This window comes from Capricornis sumatraensis, chromosome 7 (assembly GCF_032405125.1).
Source record: "Capricornis sumatraensis isolate serow.1 chromosome 7, serow.2, whole genome shotgun sequence".
Lineage (NCBI taxonomy): Eukaryota > Metazoa > Chordata > Mammalia > Artiodactyla > Bovidae > Capricornis > Capricornis sumatraensis.
In genome coordinates this window covers 98,134,783-98,162,751 of record NC_091075.1, presented here as the reverse complement: position 1 = coordinate 98,162,751, position 27,969 = coordinate 98,134,783, and the positions used below count along the sequence as shown (strand labels likewise).

The window sequence follows — 27,969 nt, the reverse complement described above, 5'->3', positions numbered from 1 at the left end:
CAGTTGTACTTGGTAGACTGCAACTAACTTTTGCATTGATTTTAGACCAATTGTGCATCTAGTTGTAAAGTCATTTCAGAATTTCTTATTCCCATTATATGCCTCTGTGGTGAATTTTTCTTGGCGTCAACATTAATAGCTACCAGTTTGTCATTAATCAATGAGTTAAAAGTCTTTGACACATTCAGTTTAGTAAAATACATACACATTCTACCTGAGAATCATGATTCTACTTTCTTTTAAAAATTGTTCGTTAACAGTAGATAACATGAGTGCTAGAAATAATCTCATATATACAGCAACAACAACAAACATTGCAGTTGGCTGAGGAAATGTACCACTTAGAAAACTGAATTCAAATTCACAGCATGTAAGGAATTGCTATTAATAAAAGACTTCTGCCTGAAGTCACTACTAGGTCCTAGGAGAGATGGGACTCCAAGCCAAATATAAATACAAGTAAAACAAGATATTGGGATAAGATCACCTATTAAAAATTACTGAAAAAGAATAATTGACTAAACAAAGTAAAAAGACTCTAACCTTATTCTATAAAACCTGATAAAAATTGTAGATTTTAATGTGTAAAGGAAACCAAAAACTTTGTATAAAAGAAACTATCAGTAAAATATTGCCCAGTCTTAGTATGGGAATCTTTTTGAACATAGTAACAATGGGAAGAAATCAGAATGGGACAATAGTTTGGACTATACAGAAATTTAAAATTTATATGCCAAAAACATTATAAATGTTAAGATAGACATCTAAATTGTAATGCATCTTTAAAATATGACAGCCAAAGGTTTTCTACCTTTTATATATAGAATACTTTAAATTTAATTTTAAAAAACTGCTCAAACTCCATAGAAAGTTGTGTAGAGGGCAATAACTAATACAGGAGAAGAAATATAGTATACTAACATGCATGTGAAAGAAACGTTCACTCCTGACAACAATCTGAAGTGAAAATTAAAGTGACCTCTAATAAAGTTTCTATAAGATTAACAAAGTTTCAAAAGTATGCAAAATAGAGCATGGTTTTTGGCAGTTTTAAACAGTTCAGGTATAACTGTAAATTGATACGGTCTAACTGCAAAGTGATTTGACAATATCTTTCTAAAGTTTTACAATGTATGTATCTTTTGACTAAGCAATTTCCTTTTTAGGAGTCCATCTTAAAGAAAAAAATCAGAAACCTGGTTATAGAGAGTTGTTGTTTAAACCTAGGTAGAAAAACAGAAACCAACCTAAGTGTCCATGAGTGGGAAATTCTTATATAAAAGACCAGTGCTTTATAGAATGGAGTGAAGTGTTAGTTGCTCAGTCGTGTCTGACTCTTTGCACCCTGAGGACTGTAGCCCACCAGGCTCCTCTGTCCATGAAATTTTCCAGGCAAGAATACTGGAGTGGGTAGCCTTTCCCTTCTCCAGGGAATCTTCTCAACCCAGGGATCAAACCTGGATCTCCCGAATTGCAGGCAGATTATTTACCTCTGAGTCAGCAGTGAAGCCCCTATAGGATAGAACGTTATTTACACTGTTTCACGGCTTGATTTTTCCTTTTGATATTGTAAACAGACATCTATCCACACTAACACAACAAATTCAGTACACATAGCTTTAACTCATTTTTAGCTAGGTCTTCCCTGGTGGCTCAGCTGGTAAAGAATCTGTCTGCAATGCGGGAGGTCTAGGTTTGATCCCTTGGTTGGGAAGATCCCATGGAGAAGGGAAAGTCTACCCACTCCAGTATTTTGGCCCAGAGAATTCCATGGACTGCATAGTTCACAGGGTGGCAAAGAGTTGGATATGACTGAGTGACTTTCACTTTCCTTGGTGGGTCAGTGGTAAAGAATCTGCCTACCATTGCAGGAGATGCAAGTTTGATTCTTGTGTTGGGAAGATCCCCTGGGGGAAGAAATGGCAACCCACTCCAGTACTTCTACCTGGGAAATCCCATGGACAGAGGAGCCTGGTGGGTTACAGTCCATGGGTCACAAAACAGTTGGACATGACTTAGTGACTAAACAACAATAACAACAATATTACTTCACTGCTATGATGTATCATAAATTATTTAATTATTGCTGTCAGTCATGGACATAGGGATTATTTCCACTTTTTATCTACTGAAATTAGCTTTTTACTTTTTAACAACTACTACTTTTACTAGTTTTAACAATAACTACTTTTTAACAACCTTCACTTTTCTAAGTTGGTACAACACCAGGAAGCAATATCTGTTTACCCAGCCCAATTCAGTAGCACATTAAACACATTCTCTCATTTAATCATCACAACAACCTTGTGTAAAATAGTTTTTTTTTAATAGATTTAACAGATGAGAAAACGGAGGTAGAGAAGTGGCCCAGAGGAGTTAAGGAATTTACCCTAATCACAAAGCTGATAAAAGTTTAACTCCAACTCATTTTCCCTATTGCCCCTCTTAAACAGCTTTTCTCTGCCTGAGTCCTAGGAGGTGTTCTCCAGCCTTTCCCACTTGTCCTGTTCTTTTCTAGATCATTTGAACTGCTCTTGGGCATTTTGGAGAGTCCTAGGTCCTCAGGTTTCAAGTGGAATTCATTAAAAGGCTTAGGCAGGTTTCTGAATATCCTAAAATATTTTTATGTTACTCTGTGTATGCCAGCACTTGTGCATTTTCTTTTCTGAGCAAATCTATAAAATGTGTCAGAGTTTTAAAATAAGGGGCTAAAATAAGTTGTGTTTCCTAAAAGGTTAAGAGTCTAGTCTCTGGAGCAGCCTCATGTGCTTGTGAGGTAGTGTTCTGGGTTACCAAGTTGGGGGCTGCCATTTATTTCTTTGTCTTATCATGATTTTTTTACTCTTGCTCCAGCTTTTGGAGGCAATATACATTATCAAGGCCACTAATATGTATGCTGAAGCTCTCCCAACTAGCAATAACCATTTAGAGGTTATCAGCATGGGATTTTTCTCCCTTGCCAGGAGGCTTGATCACCGTTCATGCTATCGTGTTCCATGTTCCAACATATTTCAGTATCCCTCAACCTGCTTTGGGATTTCAGTGCCTCAGAAACTGTAGGCATCTAATGGGGTGGCGAATTGTTAAATAGTCATGAGCCTTGACTACTTGTTTAGCTGTTAAGACTGAGAAGAAATCATGCTCTCTTTGAATAAACAGTAATTCCTTAACTGTGGTCTTGACCAACAGAGACTATGCCTGACTCCTGTGTTTCTAGCACCTGCCTCTCTGACATTAGTTATCAGGTCTTTGAAACCATGAAGGAAACAACTATTTTGTACCTATTTAAATCTTTTCATTCAGCTAGGAAAGGAAATATTCCATTCTTTCCCATAGTCCTTGTACTGATTTGTAACACATTTTGTTAAAAAAGTGAGCACGAACTGGGGCTAAAGCAGTCTTCCTCAAATTTCTCCATTCTCACTTCTCTTTTGGTTTTATTTTTGGCTCATTTGAAGAGGCCCTGATGCTGGGAAAGATTGAGGGCAGGAGATGAAGGGGACGACAGAGGATGAGATGGTTGGATGGCATCACTGACTCAATGGACATGGGTTTTGGTGGACTCTGGGAGTTGGTGATGGACAGGGAGGCCTGGAGTGCTGAGGTTCATGGGGTCGCAGAGAACTGGACATGACTGAGCAACTGAACTGAACTGACTTTTGGCATAATGTTTGATTAGGCTGTTCTTCTAATCAGAAGCTTAACACAGCAAATTTTCTTTGTCACGTATGTTTTATTATATACTTTCTTTCCACTGCAGTATAAATATATACTTTTATTTTCACTGAAGATAATAAAACTTGGATGGTGAAGGGTTGTCATTCACACTTTCATTACTAAGCATTGATATATATATATATATACATATAATTTTAAATTACATATTTAATTTTTTTCTTTGTTCCAGCTCACCTTTTCTGTGCCACACCTTGTATATGAGTTCATTCATATATTGGACTTAACAACAATGTACTTATCTCTAGGGGTTGTTTCATAATACTGCATATAAAATTAAAATCAGTTTTCCAGGTCAGAAAGAGGGCATAGCATTTAAGTTTTAAGAGTTTTAATTCATAAAAGCTAATCTCTGTTGTGTAATTTTTAATGTATTCCTCAAGGCCATTGATTTTAGCAGCAGTTTGTTAAGTAAATACTTAATTTCAATGTGGTAGACTTTCAGTTCAGGTATACCAGGTGATTGCCCAAGGGGAGAAAACATTTAAAAGCTTCTGAGTATGTGGGTGTTTTAGGGCTATAATCAACCAAACATTCAGTAATTTGGGCAGCAAAACCAGAAAACTGGCAAGGCCTCAGCTTTACTTAATAACTGCGACTGTGCCACAGTTAAAAAGCAGTACTTACAAGAGGCCTCTGAGGAAAACCCAGAAGCCAAAAAAGTGGTGCTGGTGACTCAGTAAGTGTCCCCTGCCCCATTAATTCAAGGTTGTGTGGAGGTGAGGGAACGCTGCTGGAGACTTGCAAGAAGGAAGTCATGGCTTCTCTTAAGCCTGTTCTGCTCAGTGTGGGTTTTTCTTAAAAATGTCCGATAGGAAATATACCTGAGCCCTGTAAAAAGACAACCTGTAAAATTGAGGACCTTCGCTGGGAGGGTGGAGCTTCAAGACAATAAATGCAAACCATCTGCAGAAAGGATGTAGGAACGTTAGGGGCCCCCATTTTGAGAAGAGAATTTTCCAGCCTATGACAGGCTCCATCTGATTTTAACATAGTCAGTGAATTGGGAGGCAGCATTAGGAGGCAATTAACACCTTTCCTACTAATATAGCAAGTGTTTGGGTGGAGGGTGGCTTGGGAGGAGTGGAGCAGAGGGACAGGAACTGTAAGGAGGTGTTGCGGCAATGCTCCTCTAAATTAAGCAAACAAACAAGTCACTCCCCCGCAAAACAAAAACATATGTTGTCATTGGAAGTAATTTTAAATTTTAAACCTCGTTCACCTAGCTTTTCTTTCGCTTGTAGAAAAACAAAGTAAAATTTGACTTTCTGTTTTTTGTGTTTTTTGGCATCTGTATCAGACAATAATGACTATACATATACTTTTTAAACATAATAAAATACCAAGTACCTAACACCTTGCCCTTGCCCTGGACACCTAGAATCAGCACTCCAAAGCAGGAAAGGACCCCAGGGTTAACTCACCTACCAAGGAGAGAAAAGTACCAGAGTCAATTACTCAGGCCATTTTCAACTCAAAATAGCATTAGCACTACATATGTTTCTAGTCTCTAAGATCCTAAAATATTTTAAAGTTAACCTCAAAAGTTTCCAGGATTATTGTTGGCCTTCCTATTCTTTAGCAAATATTTAATATTCAGTTTATTCATTCCACAGATGTTTACTAAGCACCTACCATACACTAGCACTGGAAATACAATGGCAAATCGACCACAAATGACTTCCGCCCACGTTTCTGTGTATGGTTCATAAGTCTTTGTCACATATGTTTCTTGTGAGCCTCTGGACTGACCTGCCTGACAAAATGATTCTTGGTGAGGCCATGATAGCAAGAATGGGTATCATCAACCTCATTCTATCATGATCCAAGTAAGGAAGGAAAAATAGCTGCAATTTACCAATGGCAGTATCTATTGAGGTCATTGGTATTGTGGTGGGAGTTAATCCAGAAGCCTTTGGTGTGTGGTCTGTACTCTCTAGTTGGTTCACACAATCTCAGAAATGTGTAATTTAGACTACATAAAATTAAGACTATTGACTTATAGCTTGCTTTAGAAGAATGAAGTTTGATTACCTTATGGGCATACGAAAAGGTGTGTGCATGCTAAGCTGCTTCAGTTGTGTCCAACTCTTTGTGACCCCATGGGCTTGCCTCCTCCAGGGGATCTTCCCAACACAAGGACTGAACCTGTGTCTCTTATGTTCCCTGCATAGTGAAACAATGAGTTCAGTCGAGTTCAGTTGCTCAGTCGTGTTTGACTATTTGTGACCCCATGGACTGCACCACAGCACCAGGCCTCCCTGTCCATCACCAACAATTGGAGTTTACTCAAACTCATGACCATTGAGTCAGTGATGCCATCCAGCCATCTCATCCTCTGTCGTCCCCTTCTCTTCCCACTGTCAATCTTTCCCAGCATCAGGGTCTTTTCCAGTGAGTCAGTTCTTCACATTAGGTGGCCAAAGTATTGGATTTTCAGCTTTAGCATCCTTCCTTCCAAAGAACACCCAGGACTGACCTCCTTTAGGATGAACTGGTTGGATCTCCTTGCAGTCCAAGGGACTCACAAGAGTCTTCTCCAACACCACATTTCAAAAGCATCAATTCTTCGGCACTCAGCATTCTTTATAGTCCAACTCTCACATCCATACATGCTAAAAATCATGGTTTTGACTAAATGGACCTTTGTTGGCAAAGTAATGTCTCTGCTTTTTAATATGCTGTCTAGGTTGGTCATAACTTTTCTTCCAAGGAGCAGGTGTCTTTTAATTTCATGGCTGCACTCACCATCTACAGTGATTTTGGAACCTCAAAAAATAGTCTGTCACTGTTTCCATTGTTTCTCCTTCTATTTGCCATGAAGTGATGGGACCAGATGCCATGATCTTAGTTTTCTGAATGCTGAGTTTTAAGCCAACTTTTTCACTCTCCTCTTTCACTTTCATCAAGAGGCCCTTTAGCTTTTCTTCACTCTCTGCCATAAGGGTGGTGTCATCTGCATATTTGAGGTTATTGATATTTTTCCTGGCAATCTTGATTCTAGCTTGTGCTTCATCCAGTCCAGCATTTCTCATGATGTCCTCTGCATATAAGTTAAATAAGCAGGGTGACAATATACAACCTTGACGTACTCCTATCCTGATGTGAAACCAGTCTGTTGTTCCGTGTCCAGTTCTAACTGATGCTTCTTGACCTGCATAAAGATTTCTCAGGAGGCAGGTAAAGTGGTCTGGTATTCCCATTTCTTGAAGAATTTTCCACAGTTCGTTGTGATCCACACAGTCAAAGTCTTTAATAGTCAATAAAGCAGAAGTAGATATTTTTCTAGAAGTCTCTCACATTTTCAATGATCCAACGGATGTTGGCAATTTGATCTCTGGTTCCTCTGCCTTTTCTAAATTCAGCTTGAACATCTGGAAGTTCACAGTTCACATACTGTTGAAGCCTGACTTGGAGAATTTTGAGCATTACTTTGCCAGTGTGTGAGATGAGGGCAATTGTGTGGTACTTTGAGCATTCTTTGGCATTGTCTTTGTTTGGGATTGGAATGAAAACTGACCTTTTCCAGTCCTGTGGCCACTGCTGCGTTTTCCAAATTTGCTGGCACTGAAACAATAGCTAATAAAATATCAGTTTGCTAAAGAGCTTCTATCAAATCAGCTAATCTTTAAGCTCACCAGAAGAGACATTTGAAAATACTCTTGGGCATATATCTGGAAAAACTGTAACTGGAAAAGGTATATGTACCCTAATGTTCATTGCAGCACTATTTACAACAGTTAAGACATGGAAGCAAGTTTAATATCCAGAAGATGTGGTACGTATATCAGTCAGTTCAGTCATGTCCCTCTCTTTGTGACCCCATGGACTGCAGCACACCAGGCCTCCCTGTCCATCATCAACTGTCCAGCTTGCTCAAACTCATGTCCATCAAGTTGGTGATGACATCTAACCATCTCATCCTCTGTTGTTCCCTTCTCCTCCTGCCTTCAGTCTTTCCCAGCATCAGGGTCTTTTTCAATGAGTCAGTTCTTCGCAACAGGTGGCCAAAGTATATATATATTGTATACATATATATACAATATATATGTTGTATATACATATATACAATAGAATATTACTTGGCCATAAAAATAATGAAATATTGACATTTGCAGCAACATGAATGTACCTAGTGATTATAACATTAAGTGAAGTAAGTCAGACAAAGACAAATATATCACTTATATGTGAAATATAAAACAACAAAAAAGACACAAACGTATTTATTTACAAAACAGAAATAGACTCACAGACATATAAAACAAACCTTTGGCTACCAAAGAGGAAAGGTCGGGTGGGGGATAAACTAGGAATTTGGGAGTAACAGATATGCACATATTATATACAAAATAGATAAACAACAAGGACATATTGTATAGCCAAGGGAATTATATTCAGTGTTTTGAAATAACCTGTATAGGAAAAGAATGTGAAAAAGAAAAAACTATATATATTTGTGTGACTGAATCACTTTTTTATATACCCTAAACTAATACAACATTGTAAATCAACCATGCTTCAGTAAAATAATTTTTTTTTTAATGGGGATTCCTGGGCCTTGCCACAGACAGATGCAGTTTGAATCCCTAGGAGGCTGAGGCCTAGGGCTCTCCTGACTGGCTGGTGTGAGGAAAGAGGAAGGGGAAACGCTATCTGGAAGTCGAGGAAATTGCTGCTAAACCAGTCTTCGTGGACTGGATGTAGATGAAGAGCTCTTGTGACAAGAGTTTGCATTCCAGCATAGCTCATTTTTATGTTTGAACAGTTGTGATTTTCCAAGAGAGGAGACTGGATTGGGGAGCTCCTGGTGCATAGCGAAGAGTAGCGATATGTAAAGAGACAAGAAATACATCTGCTAAATCAGTGCAGTCTGCGTTACACTAGACTTCCAAGTTCAGTGACACTTAGGGTGAACCAGAAAGGTTTATGATACAATAGTGTCTTTTATTTCTATTTACTATGTCTAACTTGGGGTGCCTCAGTGGGAAAAGAACTTACCTGCACTGCAGGAAACACAGGAGACATGGGTTTGGTCCCTGTGTTGGAAAGATCGCCTGGAGGAGGAAATGGCACCCAACTCCAGCATTCTTGCCTACAGAATTCCATGGACAGAGGAGCCTGGCAGGTTACAGTCCATGGGGTCTCAAGGAGTCAGACACGAGTGAGCGACTAAGCATACAAACACACACGTCTAATAAAAACCACACATCTTTAAGATCGTTTAACGTATTTTTTTGTTTATTTACTTTTTTTGTTATTAACCATTTTATCAAGCAACTATATTTAAATACACTCTATTAGACATAAAATGAAAAGTGACAGAAAGGAGCCTTGTGACATGCCGTGCTGAGTGCCTTCAGTCGTGTCCAACCTTTTGTGACCCCATAGTTTGTAGCACACATGGCTCCTGTGTCCATGTGATTCTCCAGGCAGGAATATTGCAGTGGATTGCCATTTCCTTCTGCAGAGGATCTTCCTGACCCAGGGACTGAAGCCGTGTCTCTTCAGGCTCCTGCATTGGCAAGTGTGTCCTTTTCCACTAGCACCTCCTGGGAAGACCTAATTTCCTATTTTTCATACAATTGATTTTCTTTTTTTTTTTTTTTGCACACCATTGGAATTTAGCCAGTGGAAAAATAATCTCCTTTCAGGATGGCTTAATCATTTTCATACTCAGAAATTTTGATTATAAGTCTTGACACAAATGGTACAGATTTTTATTGAACTGTGCAGAACAGCAAAAACTCACTAGATTTGGCTTCCACTCTTGGACTTCAAGTTTCTCCCAAAATTTCTCTGCTATTTCTCTCCTTCCTTCACCTTGGTCTCAACCCTGCTTGCACTTAAGACTTACCTGGGAACTTTTAAAAAGAAAAGATGTCCAGGCAGACCTTCCACCCACACCAATTAAGCTACAGTTTTTGCTGATGAGGCCAGGCATCAAACACTATAAAACATTCTGGGTGATTCTAATGTCTGGTCAATGCTGAGAATGACTCTTGCCAAAAGGAGCTCCTCTCCCTTCTCACGCAGCCTCATGCCCTGTGCTTCCACACCTTTCTATGTGAAGTTCCTGCCTACTAGAACACCCTTTCTGCTCTTGTTCTCATGTTTTCATCACATCCATCTTTCAAAATCTGGTTCAGATGCCATTTCTTTCACTAACTTGTTTTTGAATGTCTTGTGAAGTGAAAGTCACTCAGTTGTGTCTGACTCTCTGCAACCCCATGGACTATACAGTGCATGGAATTCTCCAGGCCAGAATATTAGTGGGTAGCCTTTCCCTTTTTCAGGGGATCTTCCCAACCCAGGAATCGAACCCAGGTCTCCCACAATCCAGGGAGATTCTTTACTAGCTGAACCATAAAGGAAGCCCTTTGAATGCTTTAGGTCGAAAGTAATCTCTGCCTCCTTTGTGTTCTTAGAGCATTTTTTTCCCTCTCAGGTCACTTTCCAGCTGGCATTTCTGTGCACATTAAATTTTTGCACCCACCCACCAGTTAACCTGTAAGCTTTTTTAGGGAAAGAAAGCCAACTTTCTGATTCACTTTTTATACCTTACAGTGGCAGTAAACACAGGAAGAGGAGGATGGAAGGAAGCATAAAGAGGTGACAGAATGACTTAAATGACATCCACCCAGCTTATCTTTTTCTCTATTCTTATCCAGCATTAAAACTCTCTCTCTCTTTCTCTTTCCTAAGTGTTGGAGTAAAGTGACATTTCTCAACCACTTTTTCTACATTGATATATTCTTTAAGTTTTTTCTTTTCTTGGATGATCAGATAGTTGCAGTATAGAAAGCATAACTCAGAAACATTCTAACTACAGTGCATCCCCTAGTTCTAGTTCTCTCTGATTGTTATAGTCTCATCTTCTCCAGTCTTTCTCCCTAGTCTATCCTAATTTACACTCTCTAATCTCCTTAAAACATACTTGCATCCTGTTATTTCCCTGCACAAGAGCCTGGGCATATTTCCCTATTTCCCATCAAGTGTGGTCTAAGGTAGCTCATCTCGGCCACTGCCCCTGACTTCAGATGTGGGATAGCTCCTCTCAGCCACCGCCCCAAGTCTGAGGTCAGGGGCGGCGGCCGGGAGGAGCAACCCTAAGTCCAAGGTCAGGGGCAGCGCCGGAGAGGAGCAACCCCATGTCTGACATGAGAGGTGGCGGCCGAGAGGAGCTACCCCACATCCAAGGAGCGGTGGCTGCGCGGGTGCAGGAGGGCTGAGAGGAGCTACTCCATGTTCAAGGTCAAGAGGGGTGACTCTTTCAAGGCAAGGAGCAGCAGCTTCACTTTGCTGGAGCATCCGTGAAGAGATACCCCAAGTCCAAGGTAAGAGACACCTAGGTAAGACAGTAGGTGTTGCGAGAGGGCATCAGAGGGCAGACACACTGAAACCATAATCACAGAAACCGAGTGAGTCTGATCACATGGACCACAACCTTGTCTAACTCAATGAAACTAACCGTGTGGGGCCACCCAAGACAGACGGGTCATGGTGGAGAGGTCTGACAGAATGTGGTCCACTGGAAAATGGAATGGCAAACCACTTCAGTATTCTTGCCTTGAGAACCCTATGAACAGTATGAAAAGGCAAAATGATAGGATACTGAAAGAGGAATTCCCCAGGTCGTTAAGTGCCCGATATGCTACTAGAGATCAGTGGAGAAATAACTCCAGAAAGAATGAAGGGATGGAGCCAAAGCAACAATACCCAGTTGAGGATGTGACTGGTGATAGAAGCAAGGTCTGATGCTGTAAAGAGCAATATTGCAGAGGAACCTGGAATGTTAGGTCCATGAATCAGGGCAAATCAGAAGTGATCAAACAGGAGACGGCAAGAGTGAATGTTGACGTTCTAGGAATCAGTGAACTAAAATGGACTGGAATGGGTGAATTTAACTCAGATGACCATTATATCTACTACTGTGGGCAGGAATCTTAGAAGAAATGGAGTGGCCATTATAGTTAACAAAAGAGCCCAAAATGCAGTATTTGGATAAAATCTTAAAAACAACAGAATGATCTCTGTTCGTTTCCAAGGCTAACCATTCAATATCACGGTAATCCAAGTCTATGCCCCAACCAGTAATGCTGAAGAAGCTGAAGTTGAATGGTTCTATGAAGACATACAAGACCTTTTAGAACTAACATCCCTAAAAGATGTCCTTTTCATTATAGGGGACTGGAATGCAAAAGTAGGAAGTTAAGAAACAGCTGGAGTAACAGGCAAATTTGGTCTTGGAGTACAGAATACAGCAGGGCAAAGGGTAATAGAGTTTTGCCAAGAGAGCACACTGGTCATAGCAAACACCCTCTTTCAACAACACAAGACAAGACTCTACACATGGACAACACCAGATGGTCAACACTAAAATCAGATTCATTATATTCTTTGCAGCCAAATATGGAGAAGCTCTATACAGTCAAAAAAAACAAGACCAGGAGCTGACTGTGGCTCAGATCATGAAATTCTTATTACCAAATTCAGACTTAAATTGAAGAAAGTAGGGAAAACCACTAGACCATTCAGGTATGCCCTAAATCAAATCTCTTATGATAATACAGTGGAAGTGAGAAATAGATTTAAGGGACTAGATCTGATAGACAGAGTGCCTGATGAACTATGGACAGAGGTTCATGACATTATACAGGAGACAGGGATCAAGACCATCCGCATGGAAAAGAAATGAAAAAAGCAAAATGGCTGTCTGAGGAGGCCTTACAAACAGCTGTGAAAAGAAGAGAAGCAAAAAGCAAAGAAGAAAAGGAAAGATATAAACATCTCAATGCAGAATTCCAAAGAATAGCAAGGAGAGATAAGAAAGCCTTTCTCAGCGATCAATGCAAAGAAATCGAGGGAAACAACAGAATGGGAAAGACTAGAGATCTCGTCAAGAAAATTAGAGATACCAGGGGAATATTTCATGCAAAAATGGGCTTGATAAAGGACAGAAATTGTATGCACCTAACAAAAGTGGTGTTGGAGAAGACTCTTGAGAGTCTCTTGGACTGCAAGGAGATCCAACCAGTCCATTCTGAATGAGATCAGCCCTGGGATTTCTTTGAAAGGAATGATGCTAAAGCTGAAACTCCAGTACTTTGGCCACCTCATGTGAAGAGTTGACTCATTGGAAAAGACTCTGATGCTGGGAGGGATTGGGGGTAGGAGGAGAAGGGGACAACGGAGAATGAGATGGCTGGATGGCATCACTGACTTGATGGACATGACTCTGAGTGAACTCCGGGAGTTGGTGATGGACAGGGAGGCCTGGTGTGCTGTGATTCATGGGGTTGCAAAGAGTCAGACATGACTGAGCGACTGAACTGAACTGAACTGAACTGAACAAAAGCAGTCTAGTCAAGGCTATGGTTTTTCCAGTGGTCATATATGGACTGTGAGGAAAGCTGAGCACCGAAGAATTGATGCTTTTGAACTGTGTTGTTGGAGAAGACTCTCGACAGTCCCTTGGACTGCAGGGAGGTCCAACCAGTCCATCCTAAAGATCAGTCCTGGGTGTTCATTGGAAGGACTGATGCTGAAGCTGAAACTCCAATACTTTGGCCACCTCGTGCGAAGAACTGACTTATTGGAAAAGACCCTGATGCTGGGAGGGATTGGGGGCAGGAAGAGAAGGGGACAACAGAGGATGAGATGGCTGGATGGCATCACCAACTCGATGGACATGAGTTTGAGTGAACTCCGGGAGTTGGTGATGGACAGGGAGGCCTGGTGTGCTGCGATTCATGGGGTCGCAAGGAGTCTGACATGACTGAGTAACTGAACTGAATAGAAGCAGAAAATATTAAGGAGAGGTGGCAAGAATACACAGAACTGTGCAAAAAAGATCTTCATGACCAAGAAAATCACAATGGTGTGATCACTCACCCAGAGCCAGACATCTTGGAATGTGAAGTCAAGTGGGCCTTAGAAAGCATCACTACGAACAAAGCTAGCAAAGGTGATGGAATTCCAGTTGAGCTATTTCAAATCCTGAAAGATGATGCTGTGAAAGTGCTCTACTCAATATGCCAACAAATTTGAAAAACTCAGCAGTGGCCACAGGACTGGAAAAGATCAGTTTTCATTCCAGTCCCAAAGAAAGGCAACGCCAAAGAATGCTCAAACTACTGCACAATTGCACTCATCTCACACTCTAGTAAAGTAATCCTCAAAATTCTCCAAGCTAGGCTTCAGCAGTACGTGAACCATGAACTTCCAGATGTTCAAGCTGGTTTTAGAAAAGGCAGAGGAACCAGAGATCGAATTGCCAACATCCACTGGATCATTGAAAAAGCAAGAGAGTTCCATAAAAACATCTATTTCTGCTTTATTGACTATGCCAAAGCCTCTGACTGTGTGGATCACAATAAACTGTGGAAAATTCTGAAAGAAATGGGAGTACAAGACCACCTGACCTGCCTCTTGAGAAACCTATATGCAGGTCAGGAGGGAACAGTTAGAATTGGACATGGAACAACAGACAGGTTCCAAATAGGAAAAGGAGTACGTCAAGGCTGTATATTGTCACCCTGCTTATTTAACTTATATGTAGAATACATCATGAGAAACGCTGCGCTGGAAGAAGCACAAGCTGGAATCCAGATTGCTGTGAGAAATATCAATAACCCCAGATATGCAGATGACACCACCCTTATGGCAGAAAGTGAAGAGGAACTAAAAAACCTCTTGATGAAAGTGAAAGAGGAGAGCGAAAAAGTTGGCTTAAGGCTCAACATTCAGAAAATGAAGATCATGGCGTCTGGTCCCATTCATGGGAAATAGATGGGGAAACAGTGGAAACAGTGTCAGACTTTACTTTTTTTGGCCTCCAAAATCACTGCAGATGGTGATTGCAGCCATGAAATTAAAAGATGCTTACTCCTTGGAAGGAAGTTATGACCAACCTAGATAGTATATTCAAAAGCAGAGACATTACTTTGCCAACAAAGGTCCGTCTAGTCAAGGCTATGGTTTTTCCAGCAGTCATGTGTGGATGTGAGAGTTAGACTATGAAGAAAGCTGAGCGCTGAAGAATTGATGCTTTTGAACTGTGGTGTTGGAGAAGACTCTTGAGAGTCCCTTGGACTGCAAGGAGATCCAACCAGTTCATCCTAAAGGAGGTCAATCCTGGGTGTTCTTTGGAAGGAATGATGCTAAAGCTTAAAATCCAATATTTTTGCCACCTCATGTGAATAGTTGACTCATTGGAAAAGACCCTGATGCTCGGAGGGATTTGGGGCAGGAGAAGGGAATGACAGACAATGAGATGTCTGGATGGCATTACACACTTGATGGACATGAGTTTGGGTAAACTCCGGGAGTTGGTGACGGACAGGGAGGCCTGGTGTGCTGCGATTCATGGGGTCACAAAGAGTTGGACAAGACTGAGCGACTGAACTGAACTAGTCCGAGGTCCTCACCAGTTCTGAACTCAAGGCTTTTCTTGATCTTTTCTTGCTTAATTCCCATTCCACTCATTCTCCAGAGCAATTCAACAGCTAGCTTTAAATATTTAGGTCTTCCTCTCCTTTGTTTACACTCCTCAACCTTATCTTTGCTAATAGGTTCCATTCTTGGTATCATCTCCATCTCTCTGAGTTCAATTCCTAATCATTCTTTCATTTCAATTTAAAGATTATCTCCTCCATTATTCCTTAACCATCTCAAATGCTCTGCCTGCCTTAGATCGAAAGTCATCTCTCGACTGAATCCCAAAGCATTTCTATTGTTTTGTAACATATATCACTTTCCTCCTTAGGTTGCCCTTATATTCTTTCCATGCCTGTTTTCTTAAAAGTCCTGCAAGCACTTAAAGGGCAAGTGTTGAACTCATACACTCATCTTTATGCTCCCTATGGTATCTCATATTTAAGTTTAAGTTTCACCACTAGTTTCTACTAAGAACGAAGTCTGTGACCCTGAGCAAGTCATTTAACCTGTTTGTGTCAATTTGTTAGTAAATCAAAAACATATTCTAACAGTCTGAATTTGAGATGGCTTAAATTACATATTCCTGGGACTGCACAAGAACACTTGGAAGCACATACTAAAATAAAGATTCCTGCATAACTTCAACAAAGCCTAAAATTATGGCCACACTACTAGCTGTTTCCACCAATAAGTTCCTATAATTATTTTTTCTGACTTACTTGGATCAATACAGAGTGGTGTGACTGTGCCCTTTTTGACTGTGACTGCTACCTCAAGCATCAGTGACATAATATACGCCTCACCTTTTTGTTAATATATAGCATTGCATTTGTGTTTGGAGGGAATCATGCATTCAATCATTTATGCCATAAATATTTATTGAGTATCTATTAACCAGACATTTTTCCAGGTGATGGGTTCTGTTCTCACATTAGTAAATAGAAGAGGGGAGGGGGAAGGGAAAAAAAAAGGAGTAATTATGAAAGTTTTTTCCTATTTTAACTATTCTAAACAATCTCTCATTAGTAGATTATGAAACTTTTAGACCACCTATGTTAGGCTAAGACTCAAAGCAAACTCTTTCATGGTTAATGTTTCCTAAAAGCAAAAGGAAAATTCCTTTTTTTTTTTTTTTTCATTTGTGCAGATGATGCAGAGGAGTGAGTACAAAGTTTGTCCACTCAATCCTTCTAAAGATAATACACTGGAAACATTTTGGTGGGTGTGAATCACTCAGACAAGCATTCTTCACTCAGAAATAGAAACTAGCCTTATTTGTTCCAGATGTTATACAGCTGCAGGGAAGTTAAAGCCAGTGGTCCTGTTTTCAATGCAACCAAACTCTTATTGCATTTGGAATTTCTTAACCAATGAACTCATGTTACTTGTTCTAAGACCTGCACAATTTTCTTTTTTCCACTCTTTCCATTTACAAACAACTCTGCTTCAAGGGAACCACACTTCAGAATTAATGAGTCTACATCTGTGTTGTACAAAGGAAACACATCCTGTTTACCACTGTCTCCACCTTTCATTTATCTCAACCTCTTTAATATCAGGCGTAAAATATCTCAAAGAGAGTGCTTGAAGGAAAGGAAGAGGAGAGTTGAGTTGTATGGTTCTTAATATTTTATAGCTCTTTAAAGATGGAATTATGATATGTTCATCTTAGGAAGAATTTCAAGCAGAATTGTTAGGGAGGATATTGAGTATAAAGATGTAACTCAAATTGTTTGTAGTTTAAAAAACTTGACTTATTAGCTTATTTCTTGACTTGCCTGTAGGTCTGTAAGAGCTGCTGTGTTGATGCATGAAATATAAAATGATTATGGCTCTTTGAAGAGGGTAAATAAGTTAAGAAATTAAGTAGGTGATATACATGCTAATTTTATATCGAGTCCATAAAAATGAAAATATATGTGTTCTATTTTTTTTGAGAACACTTGTGTCTGGGACACAGAGTACCAGATCTTGAGATTATTGTTTTTATAAAGAAGACTTTTTCAAATTGTGGTTCATGGACAATCTACAGCAGAATCACACTGGTAGCTCCATGAAAATATGTACTTCGAGGTCCAGTTGAGTTAGAATCTCTGCAAATTGGGCCTGGGGAGCTAGAGAGACTCCAGAGATCAGAAAACAACAACAAAGTCTCATCTTCCAGCTGTGAACAGCAAAGTCTAGAGAAATTAAGTGAATTTCTCAAAACCATGAAACCAGTTAATAATAAAGTAAAGGCCTAGAATTTTGTTTATTAATGCTAAGACCAACATTCTGTTGTTAGTTTTTATCCTTCAAAAAGATTTTAAAAAATTTAAAGGAACATAAGTACCCAAATAGGGGCTTCCTAAGTGTCTCGGTGGTAAAGAATCCACCTGCCAAAGCAGGGGACACAGGAGATTGGAGTTCGATCCCAGGGTCAGGAAGATCCCCTGGAAGAGAAAATGGCAACCCACTACAGTATTTTTGCCTGAAAAATTCCATGGACAGAGGAGCCTGGTGGGCTATAGTCCTTAGAGTTGCAAAGATTGGGTACTACTGAGCAACTGAGCAAGTACCCAAATATCACTGTATGTCTCACTTAACAATTCTTTTATATAATATATTTTATGAAAGTGTTAGTTGCTCAGCTGTGCCCAACTCTTTGCCACTCCATGAACTGCAGCCTGCCAGGGTCCTCTGTCCAAGGAATTCTCCAGGTAAGAATATTGGAGTGGGTAGCCATTCCCTTCTCCAGGGGATCTTCCCAACCCAGGGATTGAACCCAGGTCTTCTGAATTGCAGGCAGATTCTTTTACTATCTGAGACACCAGGAAGACCAATATACTTTATACATGTATAATATAATATACAATAATATACTTCTATCATTAATTATCCAAATCCTTGTTCTCCAAGATTTTGGAAGTACCTTTCCTTCAGACTCACCATGAATCTTTTGAGTTATAATTAAAATCTTCCAGGAAAAAGAGGAACACGTTATGTTTCATGGATTATTGATTAAGTCTTTGAAATTTCATGATTGATTATTGTGGAAATGAGTGCTTATTAATTAAAGCTATTCAAACCATTCAAATAGTAGTTTGGATTCAGTAATGATTCTTCAAAGACATACACAAAAGCTATAATTGATGGCATACATTCTTGGTATATGTATATGGCATAGGTTAAAATGGAGCCTTAAAATAATCTGTGTGATGTCATTCAAAACTGATTCAAAAACTTGTTCCACACATGTTAATAATGCTATTAATCATTTTATATGTTTTCTTATGTATGTAGTTTAGCCTACAAAAAAGGAAAAGACTCTGTAAATGCTATTTATTAAGTTTTCTATAATTTGCCTCAAGTGATAGTGTGCTGACACTCATTTGGAGCTTCCCTGGTGGCTCACTGGTAAAGAATCTTCCTGCAATGTGGGAGACCCGGGTTCAGTCCTTGGGCTGGGAAGATCCCCTGGAGAAGGGAATGGATTCCCACTCCAGTATTCTTGCCTGGAGAATCCTATGGACAGAGGAGCCTGGCAGGTTACAGTCCATGGGGTGGCAAAGAGTCAGACACGACTGAGCAATTTTCATTTTCCCTTTCTGACACCCACTTATGAGTAAAGAGGCACTATCAGAGACAAGATGTGCACCTATACTTCTCTGCTGTTCGCAAGTGAACACCCATAAATGCATTAAAGACAATAGTGCTTTCAGTGTTAGTCACATATAAAAAAGGGATATTAGAATTCTGGGTATGTATGTGAGATGGGAGCCTCTCTTCTGTAAATGACTCATCACCAAATTCAGTGACTAGACTCCACAGAATCAGAGCAAGAAATGGATGTAAAGTCTACTGGTTCTCTGACCTAAGTCTGCTGCCAGACAAAGAGGAGTCTTCTCACATGTGAGTTCCATTTATTTATTTTTTTTCTTAATCTATCTACTTTAAAGCATTTTAATAACAATGTTGAAGACAATGTAATAGAATCACAGACTATTTTGGAATATATTTTCTTATATTAAAAAGTTTCAAAAACAAATTGGGGATGAAATTATATAACTTCACCCTACTCAGCTTTATTCAGTTGATCAGTCTACTTTTGGGTGCCTGTTACCTAACAATCTACAATTTGAGGAACTTAGAAGGCAAATAAACATAGTTCTTATTTTTAATAGCCTAAGATTTTCCATTAGTCAAATAGACAAATTTAATTCCGGGTCCAATGACACTAATGACTCTTAAAAGATGTTTTTAAGTGACCCTCCTTTAGGGTTTAGACCCTTTGCCTTATCAGACAAGATGTAACCCTCACATTATAAAGCGTCCATAGTGAACAATAGAATCTTCCTTGGTGGCTCAGACGGTAAAAGCGTCTGCCTACAATGCGGTCGACCCGGGTTCAATCCCTGTGTCGGGAAGATCCCCTGGAGAAGGAAGTGGCAACCCGCTCCAGTACCCTTGCCTGGAAAAGCCGATGGACGGAGAAGCCTGGTAGGCTACAGTCCATGGAGTCACACAGAGTTGGACACAACTGAGCAACTTCACTTACTCATTCAGTGAACAATAAGAAAAATTTTAAGTCTGCTACTACTAATGTAATGAAAATATTATGATTCAAAACACTTGTTGAACCTGGGAGTTTGAGATATAAATCCTGGTTCTGCCACTTCCCTCAGGTACCTCCCATACCCTATCTAATCTCACTTTTTTGATCTGTAAATGAAGACATGTAATGGTGCCTGTGTCGGGTGGTTCTGAAGACAAAATGAAGCAACACCTTATAGGAGCTTAGCACAGAACTTGATACATTACAGTCATCCCTTAGTAACCTCTGGGGACTGGTTCCATGACCACCTGTAGGTATCAAAATCCTCTCTTGTTAAGTCCCTCATAAAAGTGCAAACACGTGGACTCCCTCTCAGCAGTTTCTGCCTCTAAGGATATGGAGAGCTGAGTATTTAGAGTATGTATTACTCAAATGATTTAAAGTTAATAAAAGGGAGAGTCCAGAGGAATCTTTTTTCATGGTGTTTCAACTGATTTTTATCAAGGTGCACAGATGCTTTGCTTGTAGCCTTAAGTTGTCTACTTGGTGTCCCCTTGAAATAAGCATTTCCCCTCAAATTCTTCCCTGTTGGTTTCTGATAATTTATTAAGTTTTGAAGTTTTTTTCTTTCTTTTTTTAAAATATAAATTTATTTATTTTAATTGGAGGCTAATTACTTTACAATATTGTATTGGTTTTGCCATACATCACGCTTGTTTCCACATAGCTTTTCATTTATAAATTAAAAAAAAAACTTAAGGCCAATTACTTAATAATTTTTGAGTGATAGTAGAGATACAATAAAATATAATGAGATTCATAAATGTAAAAGCAGATGTACCTTAGGGTCCACATTGAGAATTTTTCTGTCTCTTTTGTATTTGAAAAGTAAGCCTTCTGGATTATCGGCAATCACTTGGTAGTTGGGGGTTGAATTCCAAACAGCAATATGACTGTCCCAGTTGTAAAAACTATAAAAATAAATATTTATTAGGAATTAATATGCATAATGAATTAAATGGACAAATATATTCCAGACAGTATTTGGGGCAGGTCAGCTTCAAGATAAATGGATAAGATCACTGTCTATAGAACCATGCAGACCACAGGTGTGATTAAAATTCTTGCAGAAAAGATTAGACTATGACTATTTTGCATGATTTCCTGGTTTGGACACTCAAAGATCTAGGGCCTATTCCAGTATTATATTCCCAGGAAGAAGAAAATTGATGTAATTTAAGGCTATTTCTTCTAGCTAAGACTCTTCAGGTTATTGAATATTCAGGGAATTAAATAAGAGACTGTTTACTGGAAGGAAAAGTAGGCTAAGTCACCTCTTTTCATTCAAAACCAATTAATTCGTTTATTTAAGGCTCCATTTTTTCAATGATACGTTTCCCAGGCAGGAAGAAAACTACTTGTGTTTGAGAGGTGACCATAGGCCAGGCATGATGTGATGTATTCTACAACAACATCCATATGAAACTGCTCTTACTTTGCAGACAAGGCAAAGATATCAGAGGAGTTCAACTAGTATGGTTAACATTCTAAATCTAATATTTCAACCCAGATCTGTGTGTTTCAAAGCATACACACGCTCTTTCTTCCACTCAGCAATGCCTGTTCAACTCTTTCTTTGGATGATCTTCTATGGAAACTTTGTATTTTTTCCATGTCTTATTTTATATCTATTTGTCAATACAAATATAATGCTGTTATGTGTTAGAAGCATCCTCAACATACTTATTTTTACACATCTCATTTCCATTAACACATTTCTAATATTATGTTTGCTTTTAAAATGACAGCTGTAGAGACAAGACATGTATAGCTCACAGCCCAGTATGCCTCTCAAATATTTTTAATATTTATTTTTAATCATTTCCCCCTTATCCTATTTCTGGGTTGTTTGGCCTTCTATGACTGCTCTTCTTCATTTTGAAAGAGTAGATTTCATTGATTAAAATCACCCTGAATTACATTGTTTTCTGAGGCATCAACTTTTTGCTATTACCTGAAAATGCGATATGTTTACCTTCAAATATTTTAATATTCAAAACCTGATTTTATAGATCATATATCTTCAGTGGTGCATATGAGTGAGAACTAGTGTCTCTCTTCGCCTCTTACTTCTTCTATGCTCAAGGCATAATAACATCTGCCCTTTCTGAGGAGTAGAGTTAGAAAAAGTTTTCCAACCACCTCTATCTGTTTTGTCAACCCTTCCCAAGAAAGCAGGAATGACTATCTGATTAACAAATTGAGGGCAGGAGCTGAACATTCATGCTTTCTAGGTCCTCACTTTAGTCAGCTTTTGGCAGGCTCAGTGCCCCATAGGTGGATGATAGGAGAGCTGCCAATAGTACTGGTGGTAAATTCAATCCAGTAGAAAAAAATCACAAGACAATTTGACTTCACACTCAAAATTCAGCTTAATTCATAATAAGGAAGATAAATTGACCTCCATCCTCCTGGGTGTTCAGTTAAGAGACTGACAAACTGGAATAAGGGACATGGGTGTGATTCTCAACCTTATGTGTCTGTGTATTTCTGAGATATATAGATAGAGACAATCTCACTAAAATGCTTGAGTCATAGTTATGCTCTGAGCGGCATGGTTTATATCACACATTCCTATCTTATTGCTCAGACTTCAAATGAAAAGCCTCATTGAAGTTCAGGCAGATTTTTTTGAATATATATTAATATGTATATACACACACTCTTTATGTAAGAAAGTCAATTTGTCTAGCACATGGTACTTTTGATGAAGTGGCTTGGATTTTTTGTCAATACTTTTTGTTCTCCTATTCAGGGAAGGGTAATAAGCTTCATTTCAAATGCCAATTCTAATAGCTAATTATTATTATTATTTAATAATGATAACTAACACATTTAATAAGCATCATGTACTGGGTAATGTTTTGAGACTAAGGAATCTATTAAATCATTAATCTTATTGTCAACCCCATGAAGTAGGCAGAAAGCTATCCCATTTTATACACAGAGCCCAGGTGATCGTGAAGTGTGTCTGTGGATGAAAATGAGGAACTGGATTTAATAACATACTGAAAAGTGGATTTAATGGTTATGAGAAAAATGTCAATGAAATAAGAGTCTAGATTACTCTCAGATTTCTGATTTGAATACCGAAGTGGATAGAATTATTAATGTTTCAGTTCAGTTCAGTTCAGTCACTCAGTTGTGTCCGACTCTTTGCGACCCCATGAATCGCAGCACACCAGGCCTCCCTGTCTATCACCAACTCCTGGAGTTCACTCAGACTCATGTCCATCGAGTCCGTGATGCCATTCAGACATCTCATCCTCGGTCGTCCCCTTCTTCTCCTGCCCCCAGTCCCTCCCAGCATCAAAGTCTTTTCCAATGAGTCAACTCTCTGCATGAGGTGGCCAAAGTACTGGAGTTTCAGCTTTAGCATCATTCCTTCCAAAGAAATCCCAGGGCTGATCTCCTTCAGAATGGACTGGTTGGACCTCCTTGCAGTCCAAGGGACTCACAAGAGTCTTCTCCAACACCACAGTTCAAAAGCATCAGTTCTTCGGTGCTCAGCCTTCTTCACAGTCCAACTCTCACATCCATACATGACTACTGGAAAAACCATAGACTTGACCAGACGGACCTTACTCGGCAGAGTAATGTCTCTGTTTTTGAATATACTATCTATGTTGGTCATAACTTTCCTTCCAAGGAGTAAGCGTCTTTTAATTTCATGGCTGCAGTCACCATCTGCAGTGATTTTGGAGCCCCCCAAAATAAAGTCTGACACTGTTTCCACTGTTTCTCTATCTATTATTAATATTTACTAGGAAATAAAACACAAGGTAGGGAACAGATTGCAGGAAATAGAAGGGATTATTTCAGTTTTAGATGTGTTCAACTTGAAATCCTCAGGAAATATTCAAGAAAATGAAAGCAAAGGTCTTGGTTTGTGCTGTTTACTGCCATATTTCCAATTCCTTTTTGCAGCCCATGCCTGACACATGGTAGATACTAAATGTATATTAACAGAATAAATAGGATGGATAAATTTCTAAATTTAGAGTTTTCTTAGATGGAGAAGGGGCTTCCCCAGTAACTCAGTGGAAAAAATCTGCCTGCAATGCAGGAGATGTGGGTTCTATCTCTGAGATGGGAAAAATCCCCTGGAGGAGGAAATGGCAACCCACTCCAGTATTCTTGCTGGGATAATCCTATGGATGGAGGAGCCTGGCCCGCTACAGTCTGTGGGGTTGCAAAGAGCTGAATGTGACTGAGTGGCTGAGCATGCTTAGATGGAGTATCAGCAGTACCAGCAGTATTTAAATTCCAACAGGTGACTGAGATAGACAAAGGAGAAAATGTGAATAAGAATGAAATCTGGGGGACTTCCCTGGTGGTTCAGTGGTGAAGACTTCACCTTCCAGTGCAGGGGATGAGGGTTTGATCCCAGATTGGGGAACTAAGATCCCATGTGCCTTGCAGACAAAAAACCAAAACATAAAACAGAAGCAATAGTGTAACGTATTCAATAAACATGTTAAAAATGGTTCACATAAAAAAACTTAAATACAATATTTAAAAAAAGAGTGAAACCTGGGGATGTCAATTTTATAGGAAAAGAAGAGGAATCAGTAAAGGAAATTAAAAAATAGTGATCTGAAGCATCAGGAAGAACCAGGAGAGTTATTTTATTGCAAAATCTGAAGAGAGGAGAATATATAAAGAAACAGTACTTTAGGAAAGATTATAGTGCCAAACGCTTTACAATTCAGATAATGTATGAAAAGAGTTCATCCGAAATTTCACTTGGAAGGATATTACAAAAAAACAGTTGCAGGAAAATGGTGGGAGCAAAATTCAGTTATAGAGAATTTAAGAGAAGATGAGAAAAGATCATTGAATAAAAAATTCCTCTATTAATTTAGTTATGAAGGAAACAAGAAAACTAGGACAGCACTGAAAAAGATATAAAGAATTAAAGGTCATTTTTTTTTAGGATGAACTATTCTTGAATTTGTTTCCATGATGTGAAGAGGGAAAAGTAGAGAAAGCAGGATCCTAAAGCGGCAGGAAGTATAAAAAGGCTTTATCATAAAAAAATTATATATGAGATGATATATTTAATATTATATATATATCTTCTATGGAGATTAACTTGATTTTAGTAAGAATCCTGCATACTGTTTATTTCTATTCCTATTATATAGATGAAGGCACTGGAGCTAAGGGGCTTCCCAGGTGGCTCTAGGTGTAAAGAAGATGCTTGCCAATGCAGGAAATGAAAGAGATGTGGGTTTGACCCCTGGATCAGGAAGGTCCCCTGGAGTAGGAAATGGCAACCCACTTCAGTATTCTTGCCTGAAAAATTCCATGGACAGAGGAGCCTGCTGGCCTACAGTCCATGGGGTCACAAAGAGTTGGACACGACTGAGCAACTTCATTTGTTGAAAGCAGAGGCATCACTTTGCCAACAAAGGTCTGTATAATCAGAGACATCACTTTGCCAACAAAGGTTTTTCCAGTAGTCATGTATGGATGTGAGAGTTGGACCATAAAGAAGGCTAAGCACCTAAGAATTTATGCTTTTAACTGTGGTGCTGAAAGAAGACTCTTTTAAGAGTCTGTTGGATAGAAAGGAGATCAAACCAGTCAATCCTATAGGAAATCAATCCTGAATATTCATTAGAAGGACTGATGCTGAAGCCCCAATTCTCTGGCTTCCTGATGGCTCACTGGCTTTCCAATGAGCCAACTCATTGGAAAAGACCCTGATGCTGGGAAAGATTGAGGGCAAGAGGAGAAGAGGGCAGAGGATGAGATGGTTGGATGACATCACTGACTCAATGGACACGAGTTTGAGCAAACTCTAGGTGATAGTGAAGGACAGGGAAGTCTGGTGTGCTGCAGTCCTTGGGTCACAGAGAGTTGGGCACAACCAAGCAACTGAACAACAACAAGCTTTTTGGATTTGGATATCCATTTCTTTTCTCAGATTTTGGAAGTTTTCAGTTATTTCTTTGAGTAAATTTTCTGGTCTTTTATTTCTCTCTTCTCATTCTGGGAATCCTATACTGCTTGTATCGGTTTCTTGAAGGTATCCCATAGCTCATTTAAGCTTTCTTCACTTTTCTTCATTGTTTTCTTTTTGCTCCTCTGACCTAATTATTTCCAGTGACTGGTCTTTAAATTCACCAGTGTTTTATTTTGCTTGCTCTAGTTTGATGTTGAAACACTTTGGTGGGTTTTGTTTAAGTTTGATTATTGCCTTTAGCTCCATGATTTGTTTTGTACTTTTTAATATTTTCTCTTTGTTCAATTTCCCCTTTTGTTCATGCATTGTGTTCCTGACCTCAGTGAGCACCTTTCTGAAAGTTATTTTCAACTCTCTTTCAGGTATATATATTAGATTACTACTTTTCTTTGGAGAAGGAAATGGCAACCCACTCCAGTATTCTTGCCTGGAGAATTCCATGGGCAGAGAAACCTGGTGGGCTACAGTCCATGGGGTCACCAAGAGTCAGACACGACTGAGTGACTAATACTAACACACTTCTACCTTTCTTTAGGGTCAGTATCTGGAGGTTCATTTCATTCCTTTTTTGGGGGAACATTCTTGCCTTATTATTGATTTTCCTTGACTTTATGTGTTGCTGCCTGCATATTAGACAAAGTAGATGCCTCTCCCAGTCTTCATGAACTGACTTTTTACAGGAGAAGGCCACCAACTTGGATAGAGATTCATTGGCCCATTCTAACTTTTTCCCTCCCCAGGAAGAAGCAGGCAGCTGTGGATGTTGTCCCTTGCTCTGTGATGAACAGTGAGTGGGATGTATGATGTCTACCAGCCCAAGATGCTGTAACCATTTCCCTCCAGTTGCATAGAATGTACCTGACCCAACAGAAGTCCAGGACTGGCAAAATGGAAATTAGTTCCCTGGGGAGCCCCACTTAGAAGAGCTGGGAATTTGGGTACAGAAACCAACCCTGCTTCCCCTGGGAGAAGGTGAGAGCTAGAGGGTTTCTTTTTCAATGTATGATGCTAAACTGGCAAAAGGTAATCCAGTAAGAGGGTGTCTCAAATCTCCATTGGCTTTGTTAAGGCTGGTTTTCATTCGACTGGGGGGTACACGGACCTTTCAGTTGTTTCTGGATTTCTTACAAAGGGAATTTGTCTAGGAATAGTTACTTAATCTGTGTATTTGTGGGGGGAAAGAAGAGTCCAGGGCTTTCTACTCTGCTATCTTGTTGATGTCGCCAACCCAAACATTCTTCTTAATCTGCTGTTTATTGATTTCTTTAAAGTGGCCAAGTAATTGTCAATGCAGAATGTGTTAAACTATATTTAAACCTTAATTCCACTCCTTTTAAGCCATCTATATCCAACTCCATATTCTAGATATTATTATAACTCATAATTCTATTTGAATTTTTATTGTCTATTAGTATTCTTGGATAGTTCTTCTACAGTACTGTTTTGCATTTATTGAGGCCTTGGGTACCCCAGATCACCCTTTTGATTCTCATTCATAACAAATAATTTCTTAACTTCTCTCCTTCTTGAGACACTTGCCAATAATCACAACTATCTAGCTCAATAGACCCTCTTGGTATTCATAAGTATCAGCTCTTGGTCAGTTCAAATGTTTGCCTTCTCTGTTCTTGCATATAGTCTTCTGACAATTCTTGCTGAAAACAACAGACTGTACCATAGATGTAATTCTAAATTTCAAATCTGAACCTCCAATTCTAGATCCTACAGAGTAACTTTTTACATATTCTAGTTCTCTTTATCTTTCATTGTGTTATTCATGCATCTTATTCCTCTACTTCCTTCTTTACTATCAGAAAATGACCTTACTTCTTAGTTTATTAGTAAAAAAGGACACTAACTGGGAATATGATCAAGATCCTATCCCTTCACTTGCAAATTTATTCATATTGACAGTGTTCTCTAACCTCCCTTCAGCTCAGAATTAATGCCTCTCTTCTTTTCCAAGATTAAAAAAAAAAAAACACCTCTATTTGTTTTCTGAATTCCATTCCTTATTGTCTTCTTTGTTACTTCAATAGATACTCAACATTTCTCTAATATAATCAAACTCATCTCCCTATACAATTTTTCTCAAAACTAACACACACATATAAATTTCAGCTAAACAAGGAAAAGAAAGACAGACAGAGAGAAAGAAGTAAAAAAAAAAAAAAAAAGGAAAGAAGAGGGATTAAAAAAAAGAGAAAGGAAAAAGGAGAAAAGAGATTTA

The 27,969-nt window shown here is 39.1% G+C and overlaps 1 protein-coding gene across 2 annotated transcripts in view; it reads right to left on the bottom strand.

The window, feature by feature from the left end:
* The window catches only part of CFAP299 (cilia and flagella associated protein 299), a 697,792-nt gene that overhangs the window by 8,592 nt on the left and 661,231 nt on the right, over positions 1-27,969 (bottom strand). For both annotated transcript variants that reach the window (XM_068975708.1, XM_068975709.1), the window contains one exon: positions 20,550-20,679. In XM_068975708.1, the coding sequence (XP_068831809.1) occupies positions 20,550-20,679 (130 nt within the window). The remainder of the gene's footprint in view (positions 1-20,549; positions 20,680-27,969) is intronic.